This window comes from Bacillus rossius, chromosome 1, assembly GCF_032445375.1.
Source record: "Bacillus rossius redtenbacheri isolate Brsri chromosome 1, Brsri_v3, whole genome shotgun sequence".
Classification (NCBI taxonomy): domain Eukaryota; kingdom Metazoa; phylum Arthropoda; class Insecta; order Phasmatodea; family Bacillidae; genus Bacillus; species Bacillus rossius.
The window spans coordinates 72,637,016-72,655,012 of NC_086330.1; the positions used below are offsets into that span (position 1 = coordinate 72,637,016).

General features: G+C 35.4%; 1 protein-coding gene across 4 annotated transcripts in view; it reads left to right on the forward strand.

Annotated features, from left to right (window-relative positions):
- Window positions 1-17,997, forward strand: part of LOC134537618 (mitotic checkpoint serine/threonine-protein kinase BUB1 beta-like) — a 222,425-nt gene that overhangs the window by 107,579 nt on the left and 96,849 nt on the right. For all 4 annotated transcript variants that reach the window (XM_063378288.1, XM_063378282.1, XM_063378272.1 and 1 more), the window contains exon 9: window positions 8,872-9,128. In XM_063378288.1, coding sequence (XP_063234358.1) covers window positions 8,872-9,128 — 257 coding nt within the window. The remainder of the gene's footprint in view (window positions 1-8,871; window positions 9,129-17,997) is intronic.

Sequence of the window (17,997 nt, forward strand, 5' to 3'; positions counted from 1 at the left end):
TACGTTTATTAGTGTGCTCACTTGGAGATGCCTAATATGTCCATCAAGTTCTGTCCCTGCCCGAACACGCCCGAATATTCACCTTCTGCCAACCTCAGGATTTATTTTATTTTTGCGCAGAAAAAATGAATTGAAATATTAAAAGTGGTCGGTTAGGTTATCTACATTAAAACACTTTAAAACACTATGGACTGTTAGTTAGCTTAGTATAGCTACATTAAAATAAACAGACAAATATAAATATATATAAATAAACCCGAGGTTGGCCGAAGGTGAATATTGGGGCGTGTTCAGGCAGGGACAGAACTTGATGTACATCTTAGGCTTCCCGCTGACTTGAGGTTATGTCAATTCAATATACAAATTTGGTAAATAATCGGCAAACAATATTAACACACAAGTACCAACAACATATTAAAATAAAATTGGTTGTCTGTAAAGTCGGTTTACGGACGATAGTTTAACGTGACGTCATAACAAAACATTGATGAAATGATTGCATACTTTAAGAATAAAATTGAAGAATTTTTATTGAATTATCACTATTTTGTATGGATACAAAGAAGGAGTGAAATGCAATCTACAATTTAATTGATAACTATAACTTTTATACATGTTTGCTATTTAACTTCTTCCAATCTGTGTTATTCTGTTAAGGATAGGACGTTGATAGGAAAAGTAGGAAACGAATGGGAGTGTTTCAAGGATGATGTGAAGGAAAATGGCTTACCCAACACCAAAATGCAGTCAAAAATAATATATTTGCGCCACGGACTCTGCAGCAATGCTAGGAGGAACGGGTTAGCAAAGAGCAATGAAAATGTTACATTGAAATGCATGAAAACAGAATTACGCCACGGACTCGGTCGCAATGCTAGGAGGTTCAGGTTAGCAAAGAGCAATATAAAATGAGCGTAACGGGACAATGTGCGTAATGGGTCACTTTTTTGTGCGTGCAGCCGGCGTTTATCGATTTATTAGATGTCACGTCAAAAAGTCTACCATAACAACCTAAGATATTATTTTATTTATACCAAAAAAAATATAGTACTTAACTTTCAACATTATTTTTTATTTTTATAACAAAACAATTGTCTGATTTTGTATTATTTTATTTCGTCAGACGCATGCCTGTTTGTTGGTGTTGCCTGAGTGCAGTAAGTGCAACCAGAGTATTGACAGAGAACAGATTAGAGTATTATTCTGTCATGTTGGTGTTGCTGTTCTGCTTTCATCCTACAAATCCAACATTCAAAATGGCAGCTCAGAAAAATATTTGCTTTGCGGGATGTTCTTTGCGTTCATATAGTTACAAAATTTTGATTTGTATTCAAAGTCCTATTACCGGTAATTATATGATACGGTAAGCTGCAAATTAAACATTTTAACTGTCTTGAATAAATAAAATACTTTAATTTATTGATGTGTATGTGTGATCATAAGCTAAACTTTTTTTTTTTACTTGAAGCATTTCGAATCTATTAAAATTAATCGGGGCGAGTTCGGGTATTCATGGAACCAAACGGAAATTTCGGGTACCTGCACACCCCTAATTATTGTTTTTTTCTCAATGTTTTTAGCTGTTGCTTCAGTGTTGCATTGTCAAACCTTTATTTTGTGGACAAACAGGGTTCCCCTAAACTAGGTATTACAACGAACATTATTGTTTTCTGGCTAATTTTTTGATATATAATACAGCAAAAGTGCAGATGTGAATAAAGAGAAGCAACCAAATTATAAAGAGAACTGTCCAAATTAGCAACAAATTTATCACATAGAATTTCTGCCCTCATCTGTGTACAACCATCATGGTTTTTTTTCCCCATAGAGAAAAACAATTTAATCATGTAATGTGAATATTATAATCAGGAGCATACCGTGTTTTATCGCATAATCGTCGCACGTTTAATGCCAAAATAAGGTTTGAAAAGTAGGAATGCAACTTTCGTGAGATTTTGGGATTTATTTTTGGAGGTTAGGTTTTTCATAACAACAAAATACGTTGCAAATCAAGTACATTTAATTAATAATTAGATTATTCACAAACGCACGCTAAACAATTAAAATGATTTACTTAACAATCTATTAAAAAAAATCTTCGGTAATGCATCTGTTATACACGAGTTGTTTTTCCATTGTAACCTGCAAGAGAGAAAAATTTTACAAACAAGCAATAAGTAGTTTTAAGTAAAACACCGTACCCGTAAATTAAATAATTTAACTCACCAGAATTACTCTGCATCGCTTATTCCGTACTTGATCCATTGCTTCCGCCGAGGTTGTTGTCAGAATCGTCGCCGTCACTATGCCAGATATCATCATCTTCACTTCCGTCAATGGCGTTTGAGATAACCGTTTTCTTGAAACTTTTGACGACAAGTTCGAAAGATATCTCGTTCCAGCTTGCCAGAATCCACTGGCACACTTTTTCTAATGATGGCCGTTTCAATCTTCCTGTAGGTGTTTGGGCATGTTCGCCAGTCGACATCCAATCTGCGTAGTAACGGTGCAAATTGTCTTCGAAAGGCTTATTCAAGCACACGTCGAGTGGTTGTAAAACAGACGTCAGGCCACCTGGAATTATGACAAGATCTGTTTTGCCTTCTTTGATCATTTTTTTCACTGGTTCCACAAGATGATCTCGGAAACTGTCCAACACAAGCATAGATGGCCGTTTCAATAACGCTCCCGAACGATTGTTCCACACACATTTTACCCATTCCAACATTAACTTTTCATCCATCCACCCTTTTCCCTGAACACGTACTAGTATTCCACGCGAAAATACTAAACCCTTAGGCAAAGTTTTGCGTTTAAAAATAACGTATGGCGGTAATTTTCTTCCGTCTGCTGTAACTGCCAGCATTACCGTGCAACGCATTGTGCTGTTACTATTTTCATAATGCACAGAAAGTTATGACTTATTTTAATGATATTATTTATAAAATCTTATTATTTTAATTGTTATTATTATTATGAAATTTTATTATTTAATTTGTGTATTGTTCGCCCGCAAAAGTTATTTAAATATATTTTTATTAATTATGTATATCTACGAGAGCTATGCTCTTGTATTGCTATGTAGTATTGTATTATAATAATTACTTATAAGTACTTATAAGTATATAAGTAGAAGTGTGCTACAATAATATTAGTTTCCCAATGGTAGTAATATAGCTAAATACATATAACTGTGATGAATTGGGCGCCGTTGCTATACTATCCAAAGGGGTCTATTATGTTGATTAGGAGTATTGAACACGTACATAAAAAAATGAATTAGAGAATAATAATTAATTTTAATGATTCAGATGTGTGCGGATTGTGATGGGGACATAACACATATTAATTAAATACAGAATGACAACAACGATAACACATACATTTAACTATAAACAAATACATACACAAAACATAACACTTCAACTGCAAATAATCGGTAATTAAATGTGTTATTAAAGGGAAGTAAATATGGTGTAGATGTATTGTAGTAAAATTCTGGGTTGATATGGATTATTGTGGCTTTCCTGGTTATTTTTATGTTGTTTAATTTTCAGGATATACGTAGGCACAGATTTATATTCAACCAAAAGTTCGTCAATTTAAAATTATCATCACTCCAAAAGTTCATGTATGATAAACAGTTCAGTGTTCAAACTCTTCAACTTATTTAAAATTATCGTAGCTCAGTGTTTAAAAAAAATCTAAGTGCAATAAATAAATATCTTAGAATTTATTTATGATATATTGTGTTCACCTCGGCTATTAGCTCAGGGTTTGCAGGAGTTCTGCTCTAAGACCACTGAGTAGAATGAACTGTAAAGGACACTGAAATAAAAATATTAATTTATAATACTGTTCCATCAGATGTTAAAAATGTACTTAATATGGATAATTAGCTTTGCAATAATCATCAGTCTCAACATTAACATTGCATAATAGTCCGTACCAAGGACGCTACTAAGATCAAGATGGCTACCTTTGGCTTATAGCATAAGCCTCAACTTAATTTGTTGGTAACTTATCTTTTTACTGCCTGATATTGCTGCAAACACTCACGTTCGTAGCTATCACTATACCAATTAATATTAAGTCACTGAATTTACTTAATCTTTTAAGATTATGCCAAAAATGCTAATTTAGATAAGGCCGGCGTCGGGATAGACCCTGACGAAGAGACGCCTATTCTTACTTTTTTTTTACATAACATAATTCACGGACGCATTTCCGCCCACAGCGGTATGCTATTTTACAAGATAGCCTGCGGCTGTAAACAATGCATCCAAGAACAGACAAAATAATGTGGGTGATTAACAATCACCTCAAAACACAATGTAAACACAATTAAATATAAAATACTTGTGGTGAGACAAAAATTACAATAAATAACAGAAGTGAAATTACAACAATGAGTTAAATATGGAATCAGGTTAGGTTTGATGGTAGTATAGTCAGTTCAATGTTTATGAATGCTAAGCTGTAGCATGACAGTTCCGTAGTTTGAAGGTTCGACGTATTACATTAGAAGGTTAAACAACAACATAGTATCATAACTAATAAAGAAATACATATATGATAATAAAACAATTAATAAATAGTCTTATGTTGCTGTACGCGGTACCATGTACCCGTACACTCTATGACCTGAAATGGACTTATATGGACAGTCAATTGAGTATACCCCTCTAAGGACTAATGAACTTAACGAATAAACTATGATTTTATTCGGGGTATTACTTAAAGAAATTTTCATTGTTGGAAATTTTCGTTTTAAATTTACCGCATTTTTGTGTTTTCAATTGTATTAATGAGAGTTATTTACGGTATTTATATTGTAAATTACGCTAACCGATTTTGGTTTCGGCCAATGAGAGGCCGTGTTTTAGATGTGAGGCGTCTAGAACGTCTTAATTAATAAGAATGGTTGTATGAAGGCGTCTGATGCCGACGCAAAGGCGCGAGGCCTATTTTAAATTTGAAATATAGCTAGCTAGATTATGCCATCCGACACTCAGGATGAGCTTAAACGACGTATAAATAAATAATGTGTAAGATTATAAGGGCATATTCTGACGGATATGTTATTAGGAGTGAAAATCTGTAAGTAAAGATCTTGCATTTTGTATCGCCCATAGACATACCCAGCTGTATGTAATTTCGTCGTAAATAACTCCGATTTGACTACAAACTGATTAGTTTTCACGTAAAAGGTGTCAATTATCCTGAACTACGTCATGAATTGTTAGTTCCAAGATTTAAATTATTATTTTATTTTGTGATACCCAGAGGTGAAATGGGAGTACAAGTTTCGTGTCTCTACCATATAAACTGAGTTAAGCCAAGGCAAATACGAACCCAAATATAAACATAAATAGTAATCATACAAATTAATTGTGCTATGATTTCAAACATTTTTCTGTTATGTAAGAATGCGTCCGTAAAAATATCATTTGATTGATTTTCGAAACTTACACTAACGAACTTTTGTGAACGATTCATGTGTGCTACGTATTTTCCTGATGTTTAATTTACATAAGCGCATATCCACGAGTCATGTTCAGTATCGTTAGGATTGTTTTTCTGTGATTTTTATCTAATTATATTAATGTTGATTTTTATCTCTACACATATGTTAGTTGTCCCTGATGAATAGCCATTTTATTCTTAATAATAAAAACCTGAATTTTATCCCTATGTGTTGATATATGTTACCTAGCTACCTGTGTCCAAGAGTGTGTGTTTTATGATAAATAACATTTTATGCATGTTTCTAAGGGTCAGAGTACAAGAGCATAACAGTACCATTGACACACATATATATATGTATATATATGTATATATATATATATATTTTTTTTTTTTTGAAAAATAGTGACAGCCAGTGTATATTGTCCCGACAACACACACACAACAAAAGGGTCTATTTATAAATCGAGTACTCATAATGGTACTGGCGCCAGCAGTAAGAATACACCAACAAGTTTAGCAGCAGTACAGCATCTTCTCATTTCCTGTGGTTCTTATTGTAACGCTAGGTGCATTTTTCTCACTAATTGTCGTGTTCCTCGGCATATCAAAATATACAGGTGTCTGGTCTGCATTGCCAATTTGAGAAAGCATGTATGCATTTACTTTACGCTTTTGGATTACGAAGCTGTGAAATCTCGCAATTTTTTCATTGTAATCTGCAGGAAGACTTTGGCACAAGGAATTTCTTCTGCGCACACTCAAATTATTGCGCCGCATGAAACGCACAACCCAGCCTGCAGATGCCTTGAACCGATTGTTAGGAATATTGTTTGCTCTTGCAATTTCCCGGGCCTTCGCCTGAATCATTTCGTAAGAAATAGCACAACCATTATTTCGAAGTTCACGCACATATTCAAGCACGCTTGCATCGACTTCCGGATATTTCCCACGTTTCGCCCCACGAAAAGTTTTCCGGTTTCCGTCCAACATTGGTTTCACTTAATTCTGTTGTTTGTTTCCTCCAATCTCGCACTAATTTTTCGTTAATGGAAAATTCACGGCCTGCCGCTCTGTTCCCATGTTGTTCAGCATGAAGAATTTCTTTCAGTTTGAAGCCCGCACAATAATTAATGTATTTTCCCATTATAGAACTACACTGCCTGACTGCAACTTAAAAACTGATTATTGTCACGTTGTTGCTCAGTGCTTCGTCCTGTGACCTTGGCAAGGTCATGTTTACTACCTACACAAAGCGCTCTGAATCTAACAGCGGGACCAAAAACATCACATGAATAATACAGCGGCTGGACCAAAAACATCATGCAACTTTAATGCAGCGGCCGGACCAAAAACATTGTGCGACTTTTATGCGCGAATTGTTTTTTTCCCAATTTGGACGTTTTAAAATCACAGTGCGACGATTATGCGCGTGCGACGATTATGTGATAAAACACAGTATTTCATAAACTACAACTTGCAAGTTAACAAGCTACGAGCTGTAATGTTTTAAGATTACATTTACTGACTGCAAGATATGTATATGTTTCATAAAAATAAAAACATTTTCTCACTTGTAAAAGTAGATGACCATGTAAGAAATTTTACAAGTCAGCTGATTTTGTTTTTAAAATGTGTACATAAATGATGGGAGGTATATGAGTGTCAAAGTGCAGCATTAAACAAAATATAATGATATTCTTTTGAGCTAAATTAAGACAGTTGTGCCAGGCTCAAAGAATTTGTTTTTAATAATGGATAGTTTTGGGGGATAATCACTTAATAAAGACAAAGACTCGGGATATTTGAGAGAGAGTCTGCAGAAACATCATGTATGTCACCGACAGTAAGATGCTGCCCTCCATTTCCTAACCAATATATAGTGAGTGGAACTCACAAATGTTAATCTCAATTTTTGGATACTGTAAAAAGTGCCAATTCTTTGTGAGGGTTCTGCTTAACCTGGACACATTAGAAAAATTTATTGCATACATAATATGTAGAGAATGTTAAGACTAGAGAAAGGGGATATTTTAAAAGAGGTGTTATTTTTTCTTAAAGGCAGTGTTATTTTTTACAACAGGGTGACAACATTCTAGGAAGTCAAGGAAAAGTTAGGAAAGTTGAAATTGGTCAGGGAAAGTCAAGGAATTTACTTTAAAACCTGGAAAAGTCATGGAAATCCCTGAGAGCTTTTCTGCTGCCTGGCTTCTATTAAAACAGGAAGCTACAGAGATGAATAAAGAAAATTGATATTGTTACTGCAGGAATATTTTATTGTGAAATCAAGCATGTAAAAAAAATTAAATTAAAGAATGTGGCCTAATATAGTGGTCGCCTGAGCGTGTGAATGTAAAGAATGCTGACAAAGGGAAGAGAGACTCTTGTGACAACATCCATTAGCGTGCTCTCTCTCTTACTCTCTCTTTCCACTCCTCCACACATTATTAAGGTTATCTTGTCTCATTTTTCACACCCAGAACTGGTTAAGGAGGCAGTCAAAAGTAACATATATGAGTGTCACATTTTAAGGGCGGAGCGTGTAGTTTTACAACTTAGCTCATCCTTCTCTATGAAGAATTTAAAGCTATAAAGATGTTTTTATAGTTCTCAACTAACAGAAATTCTGGTGACAATTTTAATTGTGTTAAAATTATTATTATCATGTGTAAACTCATTTTATACCTGGCAGTAGTTGAAGTAATTTTAATTATGCCCTTATGGGTAGCTATTATTATTTATACCAAAGCTAACTTTTCATGAAATTTTACTGTTGATTGCTACTGACATAGTTTAAACAACATAGAAGAGCTAAATTATGTTAAGGAAATTTACTTTTATCATAAAGTATATAGTCTCACAGGAATTCTTTCTATTTTACATGATATTTAATGGTTAATTTATTTCAGCTCTCATGTTAGCTAAGTTACATTTATTTTTATTAGGTAGTAGCAGTTATAAAATTTGTTTGTCATGTGAGATCAGTTACACCTTGAAACAGCATCAGTTTCATGGTGCTTTAATAATTTAATGATCCAATTTCATAAACCCACTGCCATTGCTATTTTTTAATTAATATATTTTTATTTATTAAATGCTTTAAAAAAAGGCACAGGGCAAAATTGGATATTGTTTGAAGATAGCTTCATCTTTTTTTTTTTTTTTTTTCCAACTTATAATTTGGGGGTTTTATGTCAGTTCTGAGAGCTTAAAACTGGTACTTATGTAATATGATGGGTCTTCATATATGCTGAAAAATCTTGTACATAGGTATTTTGAAGCTACATACAGAATTAACTTTATTTTAAATGTGGCCCGTGTGATCAAAAAAAAATTTTAAGTGTATAGTTTTTACTTGTAGTTTATAGTTATATAGACCATTTTTAGTTAAATGTCTGTTTGTAGGTTTGAAGAAATTGAAGAACAGATCACCAGTTGATGACAGAATCAGTCTATCGCTGTCGTGTGGAAATGTGGAACAAACAAGCTCAGAAAGATTGACCTCACACACAGATGGATCAGCTGCTGGTTATCGAGAAGTCTGTCAGAATCTGCCACAGGTCATACAATCACAGCAGCATGCCCAGATGTCTTATCCTGACACGGACTCTGATAGGCCACTACTGAGGGAGCAGGAGCCTACTAAAAATGTGACAGAATTTGTAAGTTAGCTCAAATTCTTTTGATAACTTCAAAAAAAATTTCAGTAGCAATGTATATAGTTGTTAACTAAAAACATGTCAACAATGCTATTCTCATCAACCAAAAAAATTTTTTTTTACTGTGTTTGCACGTTATATGGTCTTCGAATAATTCACTACAATTTACCTTTTTACTATAAATTGGTAGATGTAGTCATCTTGAACAAAATTGAGATGGAAAATTTTCCCAGGATATAAAAATTTTAGACTATAATTTCTCCAAATATGCAAACTGTTTTTTTTTAAAGCTCTTTCATTATAAAACAGAACCAAAAAAACACGATAATTAACTCCATGCTCACTTACTGTGATTGAGGTCACTCAGAAATGAATGGTAACCAATGTTTTTGTTTCCTTATCTATGAAGTCATTAGAAATTGAAACATGCAACATGAAATTTAGAGAAAAATGGGAAAGGAATCTGCCATAGCCTGTTGTACGCAACCATCCCAGCAGTAATGTTAGTTTTCCAGAAAATGATTTTTTGCTAAATTTTCTGGTAATTTTCAGCTAAACCAGAAAATTTTCCGAGTTACACTTTCACAGAAAAAAAATTACTAGAGACAAGATTTTATAATGTTATGTTTCGGAAAATTTTGTTTTTAAAACAGGAGATTTCGGGGCTGATTTTTTTACTTTTACCTTTGAATATATATACTGTATAGAAGTTGCCAGCCCAGCGGGCTGATTACGAGCACACACTTTGCGTTATAACTTGCGATAAATAACGAAGGTTTGCGAAGAATATCGCAGGAACCAGCAACGTGATTACGAACACATCCTGTTTCGTTAAACTTCGAATATTGATGACGTTGTGGCGGTATATATCGCAAACTTGATTACACGCACACTTTTCAAGTGATATTTATCGCACCGGAGCTACGTTATATATCACGAGCATTTCAAGTGGTGATACGAAGCAAATGTGAGGTAAGTGATATAATTACTCTTAAAAAAAATGTCCTCCCGTCCTAAAAACGTCATTATAATCGCACATTATTGTTTTAAATATAGTCGAGTACGATGTTAAGCGATGAAGTTGGGGGTGCGGCGTTTGTCCTAAAATCGTTTGTCCTAAAGCGTTTATCCTAATTTCGTTTGTCCTAAAAATTAGGACAAACGACTTTAGGACAAACGACGTTAGGACAAACGACTTTAGGACAAACGACTTTAGGACAAACAAATTTTAGGACAAATGACGGAACAGCTTCAAAATATTTTTACTCTGAGTTTTAGGACAAACGACTTTAGGACAAACGACATTAGGACCAACGACTTTAGGACAAACGACTTTAGGACAAACGACTTTTAGGACAAACGACGGTTCCAGTATCGATAAATCCTTACTCTGAGTTTTAGGACAAATGACTTTAGGACAAACGACATTAGGACAAACGACATTAGGACAAACGACTTTAGGATAAACGACTTTAGGACAAACGACTTTAGGACAAACGACTTTAGGACAAACGACTTTTGGACAAACGACTTTTAGGGCAAATGATTTTAGGACAAACGACATGTAAAAACCCAAGTTAGGACAAATGACTTTAGGACAAAAAACTTTGAGTCAAACTATTTTATTTAAAAACAACAGAGCATGTGAGAACTTACAGTAAATGAAAATGTTTGAAAAAATAATGTTATATACTGGGGAAATACTTTACATTCTATGTAAAAAAATTCAGCGTTTACGATCGTTACAATTTTTAGACATCTAGCAATGGACGCCTACGATTTCAACGACTTAAATCTGTTTTTTTTTTTTTTTGCCATCTTGGATCCGCCATATTTAAATAGATCGCGCCACTCATTATGATGAAATTTTCGTCATGACCGCCATATTGAATTTTTCTGTTCCACTGGAGACGACCATCTTGGATGCCGTCGACTTTGTTTCTGTTCTATGTTCCTAGATAGCGCCAGCAACGCTCCTGATTTTTTTTGTTCTTCTGGAGGCCGCCATCTTGGATACCGTTGACATTTTTCTGCTGTTTGTTCCTAGAGAGCGCCAGGCTAGCTCTATATTTTATTTTTTTTTTGTTCTTCTGGAGGCCACCATCTTGGATACCATTCACTTTATTTCTGCTGTTTGTTCATAGAGAGCATCAGCGTCGCTCTGATTCATCACATAAGGTCGATGTTCCATTACCTACCATAGCTATTTTGGTCCTTATCGACATATTAAATTTAAATTTGTTAACAAAATACATTGCAAGCGCTGTGATTCGAACCATTGCAGCTCTGATCTCTAGGTTGGAAAACATACGCCTTTAACCGCACGGCCATCGAGACATTTACCAGACTGAGGATTAAATAAGGTATATATAAAAATAACATGCATATTCTGACTTGTAATTTTTTTGATTTGAAGTAATAATAGCACCACCTGTTCGAGACAGAACCACCATCATGTATTAAGACGTAACTGTAACAATTATCGTTACCGTCACAATCTTGAATTTCCGTAATTATTTTGTTAGAAAATTGGAAAAAAATTTAAAAATCATTAAAAAGTTATCAATCGAATTAAATAATAAAAATCTTAAAAAACACAGTTGCACTTTTCGTTACAGTCACCATCTTGAAAATACATAATTTTAATGCTAGAGATTCGAGAAAAAAAATTACTTATTAGAATACTGATTAATTAGTTCGATTCCTGTCCTTGCTTCGAAACTATTAGAACAAAAACAAAACAGGTCCTTCCTCCACAGAAGCCACCTACAGACTGATCTCCGCCACCAATAGCAAGGTATATATATATCGTCAGCTGGTATGACGACATGTCCGCCATCTTATCTTCATCTGCTGGAGACCACCATCTTGTTTTCGTCTACTAGTGTGCTGATACCATTATAGTATAATATTCTGTTCACCATAACTTTGTCCTCAACTGTTGGCATTGAACTTTGACCTTGACCTTGAAATTTGTCCTTGACCTTGAAATTTGACTTTGAAATTTGACCTTGACATTTAAATTTGATCTTGACATTTAACTTTGACCTTGACCTTGAAATTTGACTTTTACCTTGACGACCATCATGGATCCGCCATTTTGCGTTTAGTACATGCTACCAGGAGCTACCACCTGCTAGAGGTCATTGCCACCATCTTGTTTTCGTCTTCTGGAGGACACCATCTTGTGCGTGTACTTGTCTTAAAGAGTACATTACCATCATACTTGTCTAAGTTTTACCCGCTAGAGTGCAGTAATCATTTATTATTACTGAAGTGCCTGCCATCTTGAAATTTGGGCGCCATCTTGGAATCGTGTATTTATTTAGCTAGACATTCTGGAAAAAATTCCAAAATTCATCAAAAAAATCACTCATTAAAGTAATGATTGATTATATCAATTCCTGTTCTTGGTTCGATCCTTGGATGATGCAATAAATAATTTTATGTAAAAAATAATTATTTTAATAAATTATTATCAAAGTCCTAAAAGAGACTTAAAATCATCTATTACCATCATCCTTTAAACTATTACGTCCGCCATTTTAGATTTTAGTATTTATTGATTTATTCGGGAAAAATTCCAAAATTCACCGAAAAAATCACACTTTATTTTACATATTGAATCGAAACTTTCTTCAATCTATGAACGAAGCTGAAAATAAATTTAATTTTAATACCAGAAAAATGTCAGGTTCGAGAAATAAAACACCGCAAGTTCTTTTACAAACACAATATTTATTACATAATTTCTATCCTACTAAAGGATCACTAGCGAAAGCCAGCAATCTTATAAACATTTAGCCCTGCATAGACGTGAAACGACTAATTCTTAGCTCCAACAGCTCCAACTGCTCCAAATGCTCCAACTGATTTCAATTACTTTATATTATCGAACTTGACATGATTACATGCATGACTTTATTAGTATTAATTTGGATGTCAGTGGTGATTTTTTACACCTTTAAGTTATAAATTTATTTAGAAATGAGCTTTCGAGAAACATAAAATACATTTTTAAAAAAACATTAATTTTTCTTCAAGTTTATACACATGCAATTAATGGAAACCATTATTTTATGTAGCCAGCTTCCCTCAGTTCTTTAAGTATGAAGGATATTTCTTTGATGCTCGAATAGTTTCCTGCACAAAGCGAACCATGTAGAAGTCTTAGCCTGTCAACCAATATGTAAGGATCTTCCCATGAGGTATAATCAATCTCTCTGCTACGTTCATCTTCCTTGTATGTTTATAATAAATATGATTATTCCTGGTGTCTTCTGTTTCAACACCAACCACAAGGTCACTTCCCTCATCGAACCAGTGATTATCAAAGGTTGATTAGGATAATTTATTTTGTGTTGGAAATTAGGTATTTCGTCACCTTTTTTTTAATTTTTCTATAATTTTAAATATTTTTTTTTGGAAATCTTATTTTTTTTTTATTTGTCTAGTTGTTAAGGGGGTGATTTACTCTTTGTTAGGCCGGTGTACGCCACGTTTTTAAATTTTGTGCCAGTGGACCGAAGACCCCTTTCCCAGGGGGCCTATCTGATATTTTGCCGTCAAAATGTGGACGTGGGCAGCCCAGTTGAAATTTCTCTCGCCTGCAGTCACGTCCCGAGTTTGTAATTTTATTTCTCTCCATGACCAAAATTGCATAAAGCAGCTTCTGGGCTGCAAGCTGCTACTTCTTAGAGCCCTGCTGAGAATAGCAAGTCTCGTCACGAATGGGTCTCCAGTGGACCTGTGTTCCCACCTTAGTGGCAATTTCTGTCCCCCCTTCCTCTCACTCCACCTCACCTTAGTTCTGAGAAATCAAGTCGGGAGCAGTGACCTGATGTGAACTTAGCCAAGACGATGGGCTAATTCAAGGACTTTCTGCCTGGTCTTACAGAGACGTCCACGACATCTAGCGGCAGAAAAAGTAACAGCGGGCCTGGTCGCCAGCGTGTAGAGCACACCCTCGTGACACCTGGTGGCAAGTCAGCTCACCGCCTCAGTTAGTTCCCCTTTACGCTGCTATAAAGCAGCTCCGCGGAGCCATAAGGCACTATGTTTCTTCTCGCGGCCTGTAGAAGTCGATTGTTTGTTGCCTTCTGTACTTGCCGGTAGAGAGTGCGCATGTCTGTGTTCTTGTCACGACCGCCTCGGACTCCTTCACATGTTTTCGGCCATGAGCCGAACCTTCCCCCTCTTTTTTCCTAGGGCCGACCACCCGATTTTATTAGTAGCTTTGACCGTCATCGTTAGGACTCAGTACTCTGACCTCGCCTGCTGACCACATGTTCTCGGCATCCTCTGCGCTAAGAGACTTTTCGCGGGAACGGCGATTTTCGGTTGCATAAAAAATGTAGTCAGTTGCTTAAGGGATGTGATTCCATTTGTACAGTAGCCAGGCAGATGTAGTTTTTAGAAAAAGTCATGTGTAGTTATAATTTTTATTTTTTTTTATTCTTTAAAAATTTGTTTTCCTAACGCGCATCCGCGATTTCTCGGTGCATGTCATACTGATGTCGGCGCGAGACACCTCGGAGGCCCTGTTTCCACACCCTGTTTTGTGAGTTATCTGTTTTTTTTTCCTCCCCATATTCCCGTTTGTTGGCATTTCGCGCCGACTGTGTATGACTGTCTGGAAGCAGGTCTAATTCGTTTTTATTTTGTCTTGTGTTTCAGACAGGGTCCAAGTTTCTGGGGAGAGAAATTGCTCCCCGCATGATCTTCGGGACCTCCAGCTGTGTTCCCCCTTTAGAAGAGTTTTCCTCTCGGTCCGACGTCATCCTGGGAAGACCTGGGTGATATGAGCTATATATATTTTCCGCTTGCATAGAAGGAACTAAATTCATTAAAAAGATACCAGCGAGCAGTGCTTTAAGAACGTAATCCTCAAGAACATGTAAAATCAAGGAAACTAATATATATGTAATCGTTGGGAGAATCGAATTTTGGTGCTATACTTGAAATTTTGTTAATGTAATCATTTGTTTGTTAAGGTGTAATGTGTATTGTTTTAAATAATGTAGGGGCTCCCCCTTAACTTGGTTAATTACTAAGATCTTTATTATCATGTCGAAATAATGCTAAAACAAAACCTCTTAATAATAAACCAGGAAAACCTTTAGGCCAAATTATTTATATAGTGTATTTATTTATCATATACCTTCTTCTACATAACGATCCACGAACGCCCAAGTTACTAGAGTGCAGGGAGTGTAAATTTTGTCTTGTTCACCGCCTCGTGTCCCCTCTGGTAATTAACTTTAATTGTCTTAATATTTTGCCCAACAGTTTTCAAGGTGTTTTTAATTAATTTAAAATAATATAGTTTTTGGGCACGAGGGGCGTTACAATTTTATTAGGTCATTCCCATCGTTTTGATCTCAAGCCACCATCACTGTCTTCGCTCTTGACCGCTTTAGGTGCTTCAGCACAGTACTCAATTATGTCAGCCTTACAAGCTTGATCAGGAAATTAATTTTATTACGTCGTTTCCATCGTTTTGGTCTCAAGCCACCATCACAGTCTTCGCTCTTGCATGATTTAGGTGCTTCAGCACAGTACTCATTCATGTCAGCATCACAAGCTTGATCAGGATAATTTATTTTATTACGACATTTCCATCGTTTTGGTCTCAGGCCACCACCACAGTCTTCGATCTTGACCGCTTTAGGTGCTTCAGCACAGTGCTCAATCATGTCAGCCTTAGATTTGTCAGCACAGTCATCGATATGTCAGCCTCAGATGTGTCACCACAATCTTCAATCATGTCAGCTTCAGAAGTTTCATCACAGTCTTCGGTCTTGTCAGCTTCAGGTGGTTCTCCATCTTTCACATTTTCATGGAGACGACTAGATATTGATGTAAATATATTTTCATTTCTAATGAGGTTGATACCTTCTTAGTTTGTTTTTTTTAATTATTGTCTTGATCTATATCAGTATTTTTAGCATTAGCTTTTTGACATTCTTCATAATCATTATTGTCGTCTAATATTCTGCCTTCATTCCTCTTCCACGATGTTGGAGCACAGTCTTCGTTATCTTTATTCATCTTAGTTGTACAGTTCTTGCAATTTCTATCCAAGTAATATCTTCAACCAAAGGATTTATGACACTGACTGCAATTATATAGTTTTTGACAAGGACCCAAATTATACTCCTTCTCTCATGTCGTTTAGCATTCTTTCTCAAGGTAAACACCTTGCTGCAGTATCTACAGTGATGTCATATTGATACAGCTACAGACAACGAACCAGGGTACATGTTAGATTCTGCGACTAATGGCAGATGCAAACTAAGAGTTTTAAATTAAAACCATTACCTAAATAGAATTTTTTAAATATTTCGTCAGCGAGAGTTAAATTATCTCATGCAAAAGTACTGGTTGTAAGTAGTTATGCTTTTCAACAACAGATGATGCCATGTAGCTGCAGGTAAATAATATTTATTTCTTTTATGCCGGATGCGGATGTTCACTAACGATCGCAAAAGAAGGACGGCTTTGCTAGACTCCAAGGAGAAGGAAGTTTTTCATCCAGTTAGTGTTACTCAGATTTCTCAGGGCATATTATTATTTGACTGAATAATGATTTTTTTAAATTCCACCTGATAAAAATATTGCAAGTGGTGATTTAGTAGCAGAAATTCACTAATTAAATTTAACCTTGAATAAAATGACATGTCTCATTAACAGTAAAACTCCTTCATGGAGAGATCGGTTTCTCATAAATAACCAGAAGCACTTGGAGAAACCACAGGAATGATCTCAAGCACACGGAAAAAACCATCACAATATTGACAAGAATAATTAGGAGCACACGGAAAACACCATCAAAATATTGACATCGATAATCGGGAGCACACAGAGAAAACCACCACACATTTTCTTTCATAAATTACAAAAAAAAAAAAAATAAATTACAAAACATACAAAAACTGATTCTGACTTGGACTAGAACTCTATCTTTGCTCAATAATGAGAAGTTCATAAGTATTATTTGGGTCCTTGTCAAAAACCATATAATTGCAGTCAGTGTCATAAATCCTTTGGTTGAAGATATTACTTGGATAGACATTGCAAGAACTGTACAACTAAGATGAATAAAGATAACGAAGACTGTGCTCCAACATCGTGGAAGAGGAACGAAGGCAGAATATTAGACGACAATAATGATTATGAAGAGTGTAAAAAAGATAATCCTAAAAATACTGATATAGATCAAGACAATAATTTAAAAAAAAAAAAACCAAGAAAGTAGCAACCTCATTAGAAATGAAAATATATTTACATCAATATCTAGTCATCTCCATGAAAATGTAAAAGATGGAGAACCACCTGAAGCTGACAAGACCGAAGACTGATTAAACTTCTGAAGCTGACATGATTGAAGATTGTGGTGACACATCTGAGGCTGACATGATCGATGACTGTGCTGACAAATCTAAGGCTGACATAATTGAGTACTGTGCTGAAGCACCTAAAGCGGTCAAGATCGAAGACTGTGATGGCGGCCTGAGACCAAAACGATGGAAACGTCGTAATAAAATAAATTATCCTGATCAAGCTTGTGATGCTGACATGAATGAGTACTGTGCTGAAGCACCTAAATCATGCAAGAGCGAAGACTGTGATGGTGGCTTGAGACCAAAACGATGGAAACGACGTAATAAAATTAATTTCCTGATCAAGCTTGTGATGCTGACATAATTGAGTACTGTGCTGAAGCACCTAAAGCGGTCAAGAGCGAAGACAGTGATGGTGGCTTGAGATCAAAACGATGGGAATGACCTAATAAAATCTTAACGCCCCTCGTGCCCAAAAACTATATTATTTTAAATTAATTAAAAACACCTTGGAAACTGCTGGGCAAAAT